Genomic DNA, 16,618 nt, shown 5'->3' with positions numbered 1-16,618 from the left:
CACCGCCAGCAGCGGCACCACTACTACCACCACTGGCAGCAAAGCCAGCGGCGGCACCGCTACTACCGCCACCGGCAGCACCGTCACTGGCGGCACCACTACTACCAGCACCGGCAGCAGCGGCGTCACTACCACAACCACCAGCAGCAAAGCCAGCGGTGGCACCGCTACTACCACCACCGGCAGCAAAGCCAGCGGCGGCACTGCTACTACCACCACCGGCAGCAGCGGCGCCACTACTACCACCACTGGCAGCACCGCCAGCGACGGCACCACTACTACCACCACTGGCAGAAAAGCCAGCGGCGGCACCGCCACTGCCACCACGGCCAGCAAAGCCAGCGGCGGCACTGCTACTACCACCACAGGCAGCAAAAGCCAGCGGCGCCACCCCTCCTACCATCACCGGCAGCAACGTCAGCGGCGGCACCCCTCCTGCCACCACCGGCAGCACTGCCAGCGGTGGCACCTCTCCTACCATCACCGGCAGCACCGCCAGTGGCGGCTCCACTACTACCACCACCGGCAGCACCGCCAGAAGTGGCACCACTACTACCACCACCGGCAGCACCGCCAGCGACGGCACCACTACTACCGCCACCGGAAGCAAAGCCAGCGGCGACACCGCTACTATCACCACCGGCAGTACCGCCAGCAGTGGCACCACTACTATCACCACTGGCAGCAAAGCCAGTGGCGGCACCGCTACTACCTCCACCGGCAGCACCGCCAGTGGCGGCACCGCTACTACCAACACCGGCAGCAACGGCAGCGACGGCGCCACTACTACCACCACCGGCAGCAAAGCCAGCGGCGGCACCGCTACTACCACCACCGGCAGCACCGCCAGCGGCGGCACCACTACCACCACCATCGGTAGCAAAGCTAGCGGCAGCACTGCTGCTACTACCACTGGCAGCAAAGCCAGCGGCGGCACCGCTACTACCACCACCGGCAGCACCGCCAGTGGCGACACCACTACTACCACCACCGGCAGCAGCGGCGCCACTACTACCACCACCGGCAGTAAAGCCAGCGACGGCACCGCTATTACCACCATTGGCAGCACCGCCAGCGGCAGCACCGCTACTACCACCACCGGCAGCAAAGCCAGCGGCGGCACCCCTCCTACCACCACCGGCAGCACCGCCAGCGGCGACACCCCTCCTACCAATACCGGCAGCACGGCCAGCAGCGGCACCACTACTACCACCACTGGCAGCAAAGCCAGCGGCGGCATCGCTACTACCACCACCGGCAGCAGCAGGAGCAGCGGCGCCACTACTACCTCCACCGGGAGCACCGCCAGCGGCGGCACCGCTACTACCACCACCGGCAGCAAAGTCAGCGGCGGAACCACTACTACCACCACCGGCAGCAAAGTTTGTTTCACAGGAAGTGCTACAGCGGCCATTTTATGACACTGGCACCATTTCTAGTGGGACCTCGTGGCGAGAGGAAGCAGGTAGCAGTAGCTTCTCCGCCATCATCTCCACTACCGGCAGCGTCGGCCATGCGGCAGCATTATCCCCGGGGGCACCAGCACCACAGGCAGCGTAAGCAGCAGCGGCAGCATCACCATCTGGCGCAACAGCACCACCGGCAACGTAAGCAGCAGCGGCAGCACCACCACGGGGGGCACCAGCATCACAGGCAGCGTAAGCCTAAGCGGCGGCGGCAGCAGCATAACCCCGCGGGGGGCACCAACACCACCGGCAGCACCGCCATCGGCGGCACCCCTCCTACCACCACCGGCAGCAAAGCCAGCGGCGGCACTGCTAGTACCACCATTGGCAGCAAAGCCAGCGGCAGCATCGCTACTACCGCCACTGGCAGCAGCGGCGCCACCGCTACTACCAACACCGGCAGCAGCGGCGCCACTACTACCACCAACGGCAGCAAAGCCAGTGGCGGCACCGCTACTACCACCACCGGCAGCACCGCCAGTGGCAGCACCAGTAGTACCACCGCTAGCAGCAAAGCCAGCAGCGGCACCGCTACTACCACCACCGGCAGCACCGCCAGTGGCGGCACCGCTACTACCACCACCAGCAGCAACGCCAGTGGCGGTACCGCTACTACCACCATCGGCAGCAAAGCCAGCGGCGGCACCACTACTACCACCACCGGCAGCAAAGCCAGCGGCGGTACCGCTACTACCACCATCGGCAGCAAAGCCAGCGGCGGCACCACTATTACCACCACCGGCAGCAAAGCCAGCGGCGGCACCACTACTACCACCACCGGGAGCAAAGCCAGCGGCGGCACTACTACAACCACCACCGGCAGCAAAGCCAGTGGCAGCACCGCTGCTACCACCACTGACAGCAAAGCCAGCGGCGGCACCGCTACTAATACCATCGGTAGCAGCGGCAGCAGCGACGCCACTACTACCACCACCGGCAGCAAAGCCAGCGGCGGCACCGCTACTACCACCACCGGCAGCAAAGCCAGCGGCGGCACCACTACTACCACCACTGGCAGCAAAGGCAGCGGCGCACCGCTACTACCACCACCGGCAGCACTGCCAGTGGCGGCACCACTACTACCACCACCGGCAGCACTGCCGGCAGCAGCGCCACTACTACCACCACCGGCAGCAAAGCCAGCGGCGGCACCACTACTACCACCAGCAGCAGCAGCGGCGCCACCGCTACTACCAACCCTGGCAGCAGCGACGCCACTACAACCACCAATGGCAGCAAAGCCAGCGGTGGCACCGCTGCTACCACCACCGGCAGCAAAGCTAGCGGCGGCACTGCTACTACCACCACCGGCAGCAATACCAGCGGCGGCACCCCTCCTACCACCACCGGCAGCACCACCAGCGGCGGCACCCCTCCTGCCACCAGCGGCAGCACCGCCAGCGGCGGCACCCACATTGCCACCACCGTCAGCACCGCCAGCGGCGGCACCACTACTACCGCCACTGGCAGCAGCGGCGCCACCGCTACTACCAACACCGGCAGCAGCGGCGCCACTACTACCACCAACGGCAGCAAAGCCAGTGGCGGCACCGCTACTACCACCAACGGCAGCACCGCCAGCGGCGGAACCCATCCTGCCACCACCGGCAGCACCGCCAGCGGCGGCACCCATCCTGCCACCACCGGCAGCACTGCCAGCGGCGGCTCCACTACTACCACCACCGGCAGCACCGCCAGTGGCAGCACCAGTAGTACCACCGCTAGCAGCAAAGCCAGCAGCGGCACCGCTACTACCACCACCAGCAGCAGTGCCAGCGGCGGCACCACTACTACCACCACCGGCAGCACCGCCAGTGGCAGCACCGCTACTACCACCACCAGCAGCAACGCCAGTAGCGGTACCGCTACTACCACCATCGGCAGCACCGCCAGTGGCGGCACCGCTACAACCACCACCGGCAGCAAAGCCAGTGGCAGCACCGCTGCTACCACCACTGACAGCAAAGCCAGCGGCGGCACCGCTACTAATACCATCGGTAGCAGCGGCAGCAGCGACGCCACTACTACCGCCACCGGCAGCACAACCAGCGGCGGCACCCCTCCTACCACCACTGGCAGCACCGCCAGCGGCGGCACCCTTCCTACCACCACCGGCAGCAAAGCCAGCGTCGGCACCCCTCCTACCACCACCGGCAGCACCGCCGGTGGTGGCACCCCTCCTACCACCACCGGCAGCACCGCCAGCAGCGGCTCCACTACTACCACCACCGGCAGCACCGCCAGCGGCGGCTCCACCACTACCACCACCGGCAGCACTGCCAGCGGCGGCACCACTACTACCACCACCGGCAGCACCGCTACTAACACCACCAGCAGCACCGCCAGCGACAGCACCACTACTACCACCACCACCAGCACTGCCAGCGGTGGCACCCTTACTACCACCACCGGCAGCACCGCCAACAGCGGCACCACTATTACCACCACCGGCAGAAAAGCTAGCGGCAGCTCCACTACTACCACCACCGGCAGCACCACTAGCGGCGGCTACACTACTACCACCACCGGCAACACCGCCAGCGGCGACATCACTACTACCACCACCGCCAGCAAAGCCAGCGGCACCGCTACTACCACCACCGGCAGCACCGCCAGCGGCGGCACCAGTACTACCACCACCAGCAGCAAAGCCAGCGGCGGCTCCACTACTACCACCTCCGGCAGCACCGCCAGCGGCGGCACCCCTCCTACCGCCACCGGCAGCAAAGCCAGCGGCGGCTCCACTACTACCACCACCGGCAGCACCGCCAGCGGCGGCTCCACTACTACCACCTCCGGCAGCACCGCCAGCGGCGGCACCACTACTACCACCACTGGTAGCAAAGCCAGCGGCGGCACCACTACTACCACCACCAGCAGCACCGTCAGCGGCGGCACCGCTACTACAACCACCGGCAGCACCGCCAGCGACGGCACCACTACTACCACCACCAGCAGCACCGCCAGCGGCGGCACCCCTACTACCACCACCGGCAGCACCGCCAGCGGCGGCACCACTACCATCACCACCGGCAGCAAAGCCAGCAGCTCCACTACTGCCACCACCGGCAGCAAAGCCAGCAGCAACGCTACTACCACCACCGGCAGCACCACCAGCGGCACCACTACTGCCACCACCGGCAGCAAAGCTAGCGGCAGCTCCACTACTACCACCAGCGGCAGCACCGCCAGCGGCGGCTCCACTACTACCACAACCGGCAGCACCGCCAGCGGCGGCATCACTACTACCACCACCGGCAGCAAAGCAAGCGGCACCGCTACTACCACAACCGGCAGCACAGCCAGCGGTGGCACCACTACTACCACCACCGGCAGCAAAGCCAGCGGCGATACCACTACTACCACCACCGGCAGTACCGCCAGTGGCGGCACCACTACCACCGCTGGCAGCACCGGCAGCAGTGGAACCACTACTACTCCCACCGGCAGCACCGGCAGCAAAGCCAGCGTCGGCACCGCTACTACCTCCACCGGCAGCAAAGCCAGCGGCGGCACCGCTACTACCTCCACCGGCAGCAAAGCCAGCGGCGGCACCACTACTACCACCACTGGCAGCAAAGCCAGCGGCGGCACCACTACTACCACCACTGGCAGCAAAGCCAGAGGCGGCACCACTACTACCACCACCGGCAGCAAAGCGAGCAGCGGCTCCACTACTACCACCACCCGCAGCACCGCCAGCAGCGGCATCACTACTATTACCACCGGCAGCAAAGCCAGCGGCAGCACCGCTACTACCACCACTGGCAGCAAAACCAGCGGCGGCACCGCTACTACCACCACCGGCAGCAGCGGCGCCACTACTACCACCACCGGCAGCACCGCCAGCGGCGGCACTCCTCCTACCACCACCGGCAGCAAAGCCAGTGGCGGCACCCCTCCTACCACCACCAGCAGCAAAGCCAGCGGTGGCACCCCTCCTACCACCACCGGCAGCACCGCCAGCGGCGGCACCACTACTACCACCACCAGCAGCAAAGCCAGCAGCGGCTTCACTACTACCACCACCGGCAGCAAAGCGAGCAGCGGCTCCACTACTACCACCACCGGCAGCACCGCCAGCAGCGGCATCACTACTATTACCACCGGCAGCAAAGCCAGCGGCAGCACCGCTACTACCACCACTGGCAGCAAAACCAGCGGCAGCACCGCTACTACCACCACCGGCAGCAGCGGCGCCACTACTACCACCACCGGCAGCACCGCCAGCGGCGGCACTCCTCCTACCACCACCGGCAGCAAAGCCAGTGGCGGCACCCCTCCTACCACCACCAGCAGCAAAGCCAGCGGTGGCACCCCTCCTACCACCACCGGCAGCACCGCCAGCGGCGGCTCCACTACTACCACCACCGGCAGCACCGCCAGCGGCGGCACCACTACTACCACCACTGGTAGCAAAGCCAGCGGTGGCACCGCTACTACCACCACCGGCAGCAAAGCAAGCGGCACCGCTACTACCACAACCGGCAGCACCGCCAGCGGTGGCACCACTACTACCACCACCGGCAGCAAAGCCAGCGGCGGCATCACTACTACCACCACCGGCAGCAAAGCAAGCGGCACCGCTACTACCACAACCGGCAGCACCGCCAGCGGTGGCACCACTACTGCCACCACCGGCAGCAAAGCCAGCGGCGGCACCACTACTACCACCACCGGCAGTACCGCCAGTGGCGGCACCACTACCACCGCTGGCAGCACCGGCAGCAGCGGCACCACTACTACCACCACCAGCAGCACCGCCAGCGGCGGCACCCCTACTACCACCACCGGCAGCACCGCCAGCGGCAGCACCACTACCAACACCATCGGCAGCAAAGCCAGAGGCACCGCTACTACCACCACTGCCAGCACCGCCAGCGGCGGCACCACTACTACCACCACTGGCAGCAAAGCCAGCGGCGGCACCGCTACTACCACCACCGGCAATACCAACAGAGGCGGCACCACTGCTACCACCACCGGCAGCAACGGCAGCGGCGGCACCACTACTACCACCAGCAGCAGCAAAGCCAGCGGCGGCACCGCTACTACCAACACCGGCAGCAAAGCCATCGGCGGCACCGCTGCTACCACCACCGGTAGCACCGCCAGCGGCGGCACTGCTACTACCACCACCGGCAGCAAAGCCAGCGGCGGCACCACTACTACCACCACCGGCAGCAAAGCCAGCGGAGGCACCACTACTACCACCACCGGCAGCAAAGCCAGCGGCAGCACCGCTACTACCACCACCGGCAGCAAAGCCAGCGGCGGCACCACTACCAGACCAACCGGAGCCCCCTCAAATGCCATCTTCTCTCTATGGCCTAAGGTAAATATATTCTAACTGCGTTGCTTGCCCACATTCCCCCTTGTGCCCACATACCCCTTTGCAGCATGGTGTGCTTGCGGTTTTTTGGCCCCCATTTTTTGTCTTATGTCAATAATCCATTGTCCCCCCTTTTGCATTGCGCATTATTGCATGTGTGCAGATCTCCACCCATTTTTTTTTATTTGATTCCTCGTGTATATCACTTCCCTTGCCACTAGGCGCGGCTTTCGCACGGGCACGACCCACGGCCATCTTTGTATTTGATTGCGCTATTTTGCGTTGCTCCAGCAAAGCCAGTGGCGGCACCGCTACTACCACCAACGGCAGCAAAGCCAGCGGCGGCACCCCTCCTGCCACCACCGTCAGCACCGCTAGCGGCGGCACCCATCCTGCCACCACCGGCAGCACCGCCAGCGGCGGCTCCACTACTACCACCACCGGCAGCACCGCCAGTGGCAGCACCAGTAGTACCACCACTAGCAGCAAAGCCAGCGGCGGCACCGCTACTACCACCACCAGCAGCACCGCCAGCGGCGGCACCACTACTACCACCACCGGCAGCAAATCCAGCGGCGGCACCACTACTACCACCACCGGCAGCACCACCAGCGGCGGCGCCACTACTACCACCACCGACAGCAAAGCCAGCGGCGGCACCGCTACTACCACCACCGGCAGCAAAGCCAGCGACAGCACCACTACTAGCCCCACTGGCAGCAAAGCCAGCGGCGGCACCACTACTACCACCACCGGCAGCACCGCCAGTGGCGGCACCACTACTACCACCATCGGCAGCACCGGCAGCGGCGGCTCCACTACTACCACCACCGGCAGCAAAGCCAGCGGCGGCACCGCTACTACCACCACCGGCAGCAAAGCCAGCGACAGCACCACTACTAGCCCCACTGGCAGCAAAGCCAGCGGCGGCACCGCTACTACCACCACCGGGAGCAAAGCCAGCGGCGGCACTACTACAACCACCACCGGCAGCAAAGCCAGTGGCAGCACCGCTACTAACACCACCGGTAGCAGCGGCAGCAGCGACGCCACTACTACCGCCACCGGCAGCACCACCAGCGGCGGCACCCCTCCTACTACCACCGGCAGCACCGCCAGCGGCGGCACCCCTTCTACCACCACCGGCAGCAAAGCCAGCGGCGGCACCCCTCCTACCACCACCGGCAGCGCCAGCGGCGGCACCACTACTACCACCCGCGACAGCAAACGCAGCAGCGGCTCCACTACTACCACCACCGGCAGCACCGCCAGCGGCGGCTCCACTACTACCACCACCGGCAGCACTGCCAGCGGCGGCACCACTACTACCACCACTGGTAGCAAAGCCAGCAGTGGCACCACTACTACCACCACCGGCAGCACCGCTACTACCACCACCGGCAGCACCGCCCGCGACAGCACCACTACTACCACCAGCACCGCCAGTGGCGGCACCCCTACTACCACCACCGGCAGCACCGCCAACGGCGGCACCACTACTACCACCACCGGCAGCAAAGCTAGCGGCAGCTCCACTACTACCACCACTGGCAGAACCACCAGCGGCGGCTCCACTACTACCACCACCGGCAGCACCGCCAGCGGCGACATCACTACTACCACCACCGCCAGCAAAGCCAGCGGCACCGCTACTACCACCACCGGCAGCACCGCCAGCGGCGGCACCAATACTACCACCACCAGCAGCAAAGCCAGCGGCGGCTTCACTACTACCACCAGCGGCAGCGAATCCAACGGTGGCACCACTACTACCACCACCGGCAGCACCGCCAGTGGCGGTACCGCTACTACCACTTTCGGCAGCACCGGCAGCGGCGGCGCCACTACTACCACCACCGGCAGCAAAGCCAGCGGCGGCACCGCTACTACCACCACCGGCAGCAAAGCCAGCGAAAGCACCACTACTAGCCCCACTGGCAGCAAAGCCAGCGGCGGCACCGCTACTACCACCACCGGGAGCAAAGCCAGCGGCGGCACTACTACAACCACCACCGGCAGCAAAGCCAGTGGCAGCACCGCTGCTACCACCGACAGCAAAGCCAGCGGCGGCACCGCTACTAACACCACCGGTAGCAGCGGCAGCAGCGACGCCACTACTACCGCCACCGGCAGCACCACCAGCGGCGGCACCCCTCCTACCACCACTGGCAGCACCGCCAGCGGCGGCACCCCTCCTACCACCACCGGCAGCAAAGCCAGCGGTGGCACTCCTCCTACCACCACCGGCAGCACCGCCAGCGGCGGCACCACTACTACCACCACCGACAGCAAAGCCAGCAGCGGCACCACTACTACCACCACTGGTAGCAAAGCCAGCGGCGGCTCCACCACTACCACCACCGGCAGCACTGCCAGCGGCGGCACCACTACTACCACCACTGGTAGCAAAGCCAGCGGTGGCACCACTACTACCACCACCGGCAGCACCGCTACTACCACCACCAGCAGCACCGCCAGCGACAGCACCACTACTACCACCACCACTAGCACTGCCAGCGGCGGCACCCTTACTACCACCACCAGCAGCACCGCCAACAGCGGCACCACTATTACCACCACCGGCAGCAAAGCTAGCGGCAGCTCCACTACTACCACCACCGGCAGCACCACCAGCGGCGGCTCCACTACTACCACCACTGGCAACACCGCCAGCGGCGACATCACTACTACCACCACCGCCAGCAAAGCCAGCGGCACCGCTACTACCACCACTGGCCGCACCGCCAGCGGCGGCACCAGTACTACCACCACCAGCAGGAAAGCCAGCGGCGGCTCCACTACTACCACCACCGGCAGAAAAGCCAGCGGCGGCACCGCTACTACCACCACCGGCAGCAAAGCCAGCGACAGCACCACTACTAGCCCCACTGGCAGCAAAGCCAGCAGCGGCACCGCTACTAGCCCCACTGGCAGCAAAGCCAGCGGCGGCACCGCTACTACCACCACCGGGAGCAAAGCCAGCGGCGGCACTACTACAACCACCACCGGCAGCAAAGCCAGTGGCAGCACCGCTGCTACCACCGACAGCAAAGCCAGCGGCGGCACCGCTACTAACACCACCGGTAGCAGCGGCAGCAGCGACGCCACTACTACCGCCACCGGCAGCACCACCAGCGGCGGCACCCCTCCTACCACCACTGGCAGCACCGCCAGCGGCGGCACCCCTCCTACCACCACCGGCAGCAAAGCCAGCGGTGGCACTCCTCCTACCACCACCGGCAGCACCGCCAGCGGCGGCACCACTACTACCACCACCGACAGCAAAGCCAGCAGCGGCACCACTACTACCACCACTGGTAGCAAAGCCAGCGGCGGCTCCACCACTACCACCACCGGCAGCACTGCCAGCGGCGGCACCACTACTACCACCACTGGTAGCAAAGCCAGCGGTGGCACCACTACTACCACCACCGGCAGCACCGCTACTACCACCACCAGCAGCACCGCCAGCGACAGCACCACTACTACCACCACCACTAGCACTGCCAGCGGCGGCACCCTTACTACCACCACCAGCAGCACCGCCAACAGCGGCACCACTATTACCACCACCGGCAGCAAAGCTAGCGGCAGCTCCACTACTACCACCACCGGCAGCACCACCAGCGGCGGCTCCACTACTACCACCACTGGCAACACCGCCAGCGGCGACATCACTACTACCACCACCGCCAGCAAAGCCAGCGGCGGCACCGCTACTACCACCACTGGCCGCACCGCCAGCGGCGGCACCAGTACTACCACCACCAGCAGGAAAGCCAGCGGCGGCTCCACTACTACCACCACCGGCAGCAAAGCCAGCGGCGGCACCGCTACTACCACCACCGGCAGCAAAGCCAGCGACAGCACCACTACTAGCCCCACTGGCAGCAAAGCCAGCAGCGGCACCGCTACTACCACCACCGGGAGCAAAGCCAGCGGCGGCACTACTACAACCACCACCGGCAGCAAAGCCAGTGGCAGCACCGCTACTAACACCACCGGTAGCAGCGGCAGCAGCGACGCCACTACTACCGCCACCGGCAGCACCACCAGCGGCGGCACCCCTCCTACTACCACCGGCAGCACCGCCAGCGGCGGCACCCCTTCTACCACCACCGGCAGCAAAGCCAGCGGCGGCACCCCTCCTACCACCACCGGCAGCGCCAGCGGCGGCACCACTACTACCACCGGCGACAGCAAACGCAGCAGCGGCTCCACTACTACCACCACCGGCAGCACCGCCAGCGGCGGCTCCACTACTACCACCACCGGCAGCACTGCCAGCGGCGGCACCACTACTACCACCACTGGTAGCAAAGCCAGCAGTGGCACCACTACTACCACCAGCGGCGGCTCCACTACTACCACCACCGGCAGCACCGCCAGCGGCGACGTCACTACTACCACCACCGCCAGCAAAGCCAGCGGCACCGCTACTACCACCACCGGCAGCACCGCCAGCGGCGGCACCAATACTACCACCACCACCAGCAAAGCCAGCGGCGGCTTCACTACTACCACCAGCGGCAGCGAATCCAACGGTGGCACCACTACTACCACCACCGGCAGCACCGCCAGTGGCGGTACCGCTACTACCACCTTCGGCAGCACCGGCAGCGGCGGCACCACTACTACCACCACCGGCAGCAAAGCCAGCGGCGGCACCGCTACTACCACCACCGGCAGCAAAGCCAGCGAAAGCACCACTACTAGCCCCACTGGCAGCAAAGCCAGCGGCGGCACCGCTACTACCACCACCGGGAGCAAAGCCAGCGGCGGCACTACTACAACCACCACCGGCAGCAAAGCCAGTGGCAGCACCGCTGCTACCACCACTGACAGCAAAGCCAGCGGCGGCACCGCTACTAACACCACCGGTAGCAGCGGCAGCAGCGACGCCACTACGACCGCCACCGGCAGCACCACCAGCGGCGGCACCCCTCCTACCACCACTGGCAGCACCGCCAGCGGCGGCACCCCTCCTACCACCACCGGCAGCAAAGCCAGCGGTGGCACTCCTCCTACCACCACCGGCAGAACCGCCAGCGGCGGCACCACTACTACCACCACCGACAGCAAAGCCAGCAGCGGCACCACTACTACCACCACTGGTAGCAAAGCCAGCGGCGGCTCCACCACTACCACCACCGGCAGCACTGCCAGCGGCGGCACCACTACTACCACCACTGGTAGCAAAGCCAGCGGTGGCACCACTACTACCACCACCGGCAGCACCGCTACTACCACCACCAGCAGCACCGCCAGCGACAGCACCACTACTACCACCACCACTAGCACTGCCAGCGGCGGCACCCTTACTACCACCACCAGCAGCACCGCCAACAGCGGCACCACTATTACCACCACCGGCAGCAAAGCTAGCGGCAGCTCCACTACTACCACCACCGGCAGCACCACCAGCGGCGGCTCCACTACTACCACCACTGGCAACACCGCCAGCGGCGACATCACTACTACCACCACCGCCAGCAAAGCCAGCGGCACCGCTACTACCACCACTGGCCGCACCGCCAGCGGCGGCACCAGCACTACCACCACCAGCAGGAAAGCCAGCGGCGGCTCCACTACTACCACCACCGGCAGCACCGCCAGCGGCGGCTCCACTACTACCACCTCCGGCAGCACCGCTAGTGGCGGCACCCCTCCTACCACTACCGGCAGCAAAGCCAGCGGCGGCTCCACTACTACCACCACCGGCAGCACCGTCAGCGGCGGCACCGCTACTACAACCACCGGCAGCACCGCCAGCGACGGCACCACTACTACCACCACCAGCAGCACCGCCAGCGGCGGCACCCCTACTACCACCACCGGCAGCACCGCCAGCGGCGGCACCACTGCCATCACCACCGGAAGCAAAGCCAGCAGCTCCACTACTACCACCACCGGCAGCAAAGCCAGCGGCAACGCTACTACCACCACCGGCAGCACCACCAGCGGCGGCACCACTACTACCACCACTGGAAGCAAAGCTAGCGGCAGCTCCACTACTACCACCACCAGCAGCACCGCCAGCGGTGGCTCCACTACTACCACCACCGGCAGCACCGCCAGCGGCGGCATCACTACTACCACCACCGGCAGCAAAGCAAGCGGCACCGCTACTACCACAATCGGCAGCACCGCCAGCGGCGGCACCACTACTACCACCACCGGCAGCAAAGCCAGCGGCGGCACCACTACTACCACCACCGGCAGTACCGCCAGTGGCGGCACCACTACCACCGCTGGCAGCACCGGCAGCAGTGGCACCACTACTACCACCACCGGCAGCACCGGCAGCAAAGCCAGCGGCGGCACCACTACTACCACCACTGGCAGCAAAGCCAGCGGTGGCACTACTACTACCACCACCGGCAGCAAAGCGAGCGGCGGCTCCACTACTACCACCACCGGCAGCACTGCTAGCAGCGGCATCACTACTACCACCACCGGCAGCAAAGCCAGCGGCAGCACCGCTACTACCACCACTGGCAGCAAAACCAGCAGCGGCACCGCTACTACCACCACCAGCAGCAGCGGCGCCACTACTACCACCACCGTCAGCACCGCCAGCGGCGGCACTCCTCCTACCACCACCGGCAACAAAGCCAGCGGTGGCACCGCTACTACCACCACCGGCAGCACCGCCAGCGACGGCACCACTACTACAACCACCGGCAGCACCGCCCGCGACGGCACCACTACTACCACCACCAGCAGCACCGCCAGCGGCGGCACCCCTAGTACCACCACCGGCAGCACCGCCAGCAGCAGCACCACTACCACCACCATCGGCAGCAAAGCCAGGGGCACCGCTACTACCACCACCGCCAGCACCGCCAGCGGCGGCACCACTACTACCACCACTGGCAGCAAAGCCAGCGGCGGCACCGCTACTACCGCCACCGGCAGTACCGACAGTGGCGGCACCACTACTACCACCACCGGCAGCAACGGCAGCGGCGGCACCACTACTACCACCACCAGCAGCAAAGCCAGCGGCGGCACCGCTACTACCAACACCGGCAGCAAAGCCAACGGCGGCACCGCTGCTACCACCACCGGCAGCACCGCCAGCGGCGGCACTGCTACTACCACCATCGGCAGCAAAGCCAGCGGCGGCACCACTACTACCACCACCGGCAGCAAAGCCAGCGGCGGCACCACTACTACCACCACCGGCAGCAAAGCCAGCGGCAGCACCGCTACTACCACCACCGGCAGCAAAGCGAGCGGCGGCACCACTACCAGACCAACCGGAGCCCCCTCAAATGCCATCTTCTCTCTATGGCCTAAGGTAAATATATTCTAACTGCGTTGCTTGCCCACGTTCCCCCTTGTGCCCACATACCCCTTTGCAGCATGGTGTGCTTGCGGTTTTTTGGCCCCCATTTTTTGTCATATGTCAATAATCCATTGCCCCCCATTTTGCATTGCGCATTATTCAAAGTGAGATATGTAAGTAGACATTTATATGTACCTAGTTTGCTGTATTGTTTGCTCTGGCAGCGACAATGTTTCTGATTTAACTGCATTCTTCCTTGCAGCCAAAGAAGAAAAAAAAAGTGGATGGCCTTGTATCTAAATTTTTTTTTACATTGCAGTGAAAGACATCAAAAATCGATGGCGTTCTGTCCGCGATCGCTTCAAGAAACACGAGAAGGACTGTGAGAAAAGTGGCTCTTCCCCATCAAAGAAGAAATGTCCACGCGGCGACGAACTGGCGTTCCTAAGAAGCGGAAGACAATTGCAACCGTAAGGTTAATTCTTCGCACCCCTACCTCATTGGCAACCTAAAAATTGTTGTCCTCCTCTAAATATTTCTTGTTTTATCTTACACAGAACCAGTGGTAACGTGCAGCCGTCCCAATCCGCGAGCCAAAAGCCTTCGCAAGAATTGTCCGATCAGGCCTCACAATTGTCCGCTGATACCGAAATAATAGAAGGCACCCCAACCTTGGACGACAGCCGACTAAGCACACCTGATTTGGACCCCATTTCTTGTACCCCAGAAGTGGCGGGACAAACAGCGTCGCGCAGCAGTAGTACTGGTAGCAGGACAGGGAGCAACCGTGAGCCCAGTTCCGAGCGGTCCGGTCGTAGCGTTGCTGCTCGACCCCGGAAAAAAAAAATCAGCCTGATGCAGCCAAAGAAGCACTGGCAAAGTTGCGCCGCGCTGACACCGCGGATCAGTGGGATACGATGGGTGCGGCAGTGGCGGCACGCATTCGTGAATTATCCTCAGAGCGTCAGTGGGCAATTGCTCCCGTTATTTATGCTGCTCTGGAGGCTCTGCTCTTTGCGTCTCCACGGCCTATCGCCGACTCTTGCGATATCCTAAAGGCAATGAAAAATGTGGCCTTTGCTGTCCAGCCGCCCACACGAATATTGTTTCCATCGCAATCTTGCCCTGACCAACCGGACAGGGTTTCTAGGACACCTGGCTATCCCATCCAGTATGTCTCACACGATAGTGGTTTCACGGACACCATGACGGCCGGTTCCCCATCACAACCATCGTTCATGTCACTGATGAACAGCCCTTTGACCCAAACAGCACAACACGCTACCTCAGTATTGTATTCACCACCGGGCAGTTCGCAAACAGGAAGTGGTGAAGGCATGTACAGGAGTTATACGACACTGCAGTGACCACACAGTCATTGGGGGATCACTGCAATGTCGTGTGATTGATACATGCCGTTTGCATCTTATCAACAGCCCTAATCATGTGGAACACTGCATGGAATTGCCGGGTGTCCCAGGAACTTTTCTGGATGGTCAGGAGGAAGATTGTTCAAAAACTGTAGGGGCCTGAAGCGGTGCTCCCTGGTCTGCTACTACAAGCCAAAATTCTACACATTCCTTTCTTTCAGTATCATTACTGTGACAATTGTTTTTTTAATAAAACTGTACTGGAAGGAATGTATTGTGTATGTAAATTATGCCCTCTGGGTGCCTTATTTACTACATATCGTCTGGCTGCTAGCTGGATGGCTGTCCTCCAAGGTTGGGGTATGATTATTCTCGAAGTCCATGAAATCTGTTATTTATTATTTTGTTCTATGTACATTCCATTGCATTGCTACTTGAGACAAATGTTGGGATTTCCCCCAGAGATACCCCAATCAGGAAATAGGAGTAGTCAGTGTGCCTGAAGTAAAATAATTTTTGTTCTTTCATTTGTGGCTTGCATACTCACATCTTTGTGCGCCCATCTAAGAGAGGCAAGATTGCCAATAAAGATTGGTGAGAAATTGAACTGCTCAGGGAATTGTTATGCCAACAACAATTTTATTATTAAGTAACCTGTTTAACAAATTTGAAAATCATAGAAGTAGCACACTATGAAGCAAAAATGTTTTCTGTGTATTTTTGTAAATGTCATGGCATTCAGCGGTAAATGGTTCGATAAACATATTTTTTGTTCACTTCTGGTCTTCTGCGTTCTTCTGGAGTTGGTCGTCGGGGATCAAACTGCAATTAGGGCTGCACACCACCGACACAGGAGTACTGCCATGGCACGGCGCCTTCGGGACTAAGGAAGTAGTCAGTGAAGTGTCCGCGTACCTGCAAAGCGCTAGCAGCCGGGCGACCAGCACTCCAGTTGATGGCCGTGTCAAAGGCGGGTTCGAGTTCTTCAACATCTACCTCGGGGTGATATTCCCGGAGATAGTTGTGAAGAACACAACATGCCTTGACAAGGTCATCAACTGTGGTAGGGTCTACCATCAGGGTAGTCCCTAGAACTCTCCACTGACTGACCATAATCCCAAAGGCACACTCAACCGCGCCTAGGCAGTTTGGAAATTTG

General features: G+C 63.4%; 3 protein-coding genes across 3 annotated transcripts in view; 2 read left to right on the top strand and 1 right to left on the bottom strand.

Annotated features, from left to right (window-relative positions):
* The window catches only part of LOC136613150 (mucin-19-like), a 38,288-nt gene extending 36,867 nt beyond the window's left edge, over nt 1–1,421 (top strand). The window contains exon 14 of the mRNA XM_066594004.1: nt 295–1,421. Coding sequence (XP_066450101.1) covers nt 295–1,421 — 1,127 coding nt within the window. The remainder of the gene's footprint in view (nt 1–294) is intronic.
* The window catches only part of JADE2 (jade family PHD finger 2), a 1,098,400-nt gene that overhangs the window by 212,507 nt on the left and 869,275 nt on the right, over nt 1–16,618 (bottom strand). The gene's annotated exons all lie outside the window — the stretch shown is intronic.
* LOC136613149 (mucin-19-like) lies at nt 1,514–14,658 on the top strand. Its single transcript, XM_066594003.1, has 8 exons — nt 1,514–2,526; nt 2,601–3,631; nt 4,508–5,968; nt 7,020–8,441; nt 8,511–11,189; nt 11,298–12,536; nt 12,987–14,101; nt 14,647–14,658. Exons 1-8 carry the CDS (start codon nt 1,514–1,516, stop codon nt 14,656–14,658), a joined length of 9,972 nt encoding a protein of 3,323 aa, XP_066450100.1.

The sequence above is a fragment of the Eleutherodactylus coqui genome, chromosome 2 (genome assembly GCF_035609145.1).
Source record: "Eleutherodactylus coqui strain aEleCoq1 chromosome 2, aEleCoq1.hap1, whole genome shotgun sequence".
In the NCBI taxonomy this organism is placed as follows: domain Eukaryota; kingdom Metazoa; phylum Chordata; class Amphibia; order Anura; family Eleutherodactylidae; genus Eleutherodactylus; species Eleutherodactylus coqui.
Note: the sequence above shows the minus strand (reverse complement) of the source record. Positions and strands in the feature narration are given on the sequence as shown.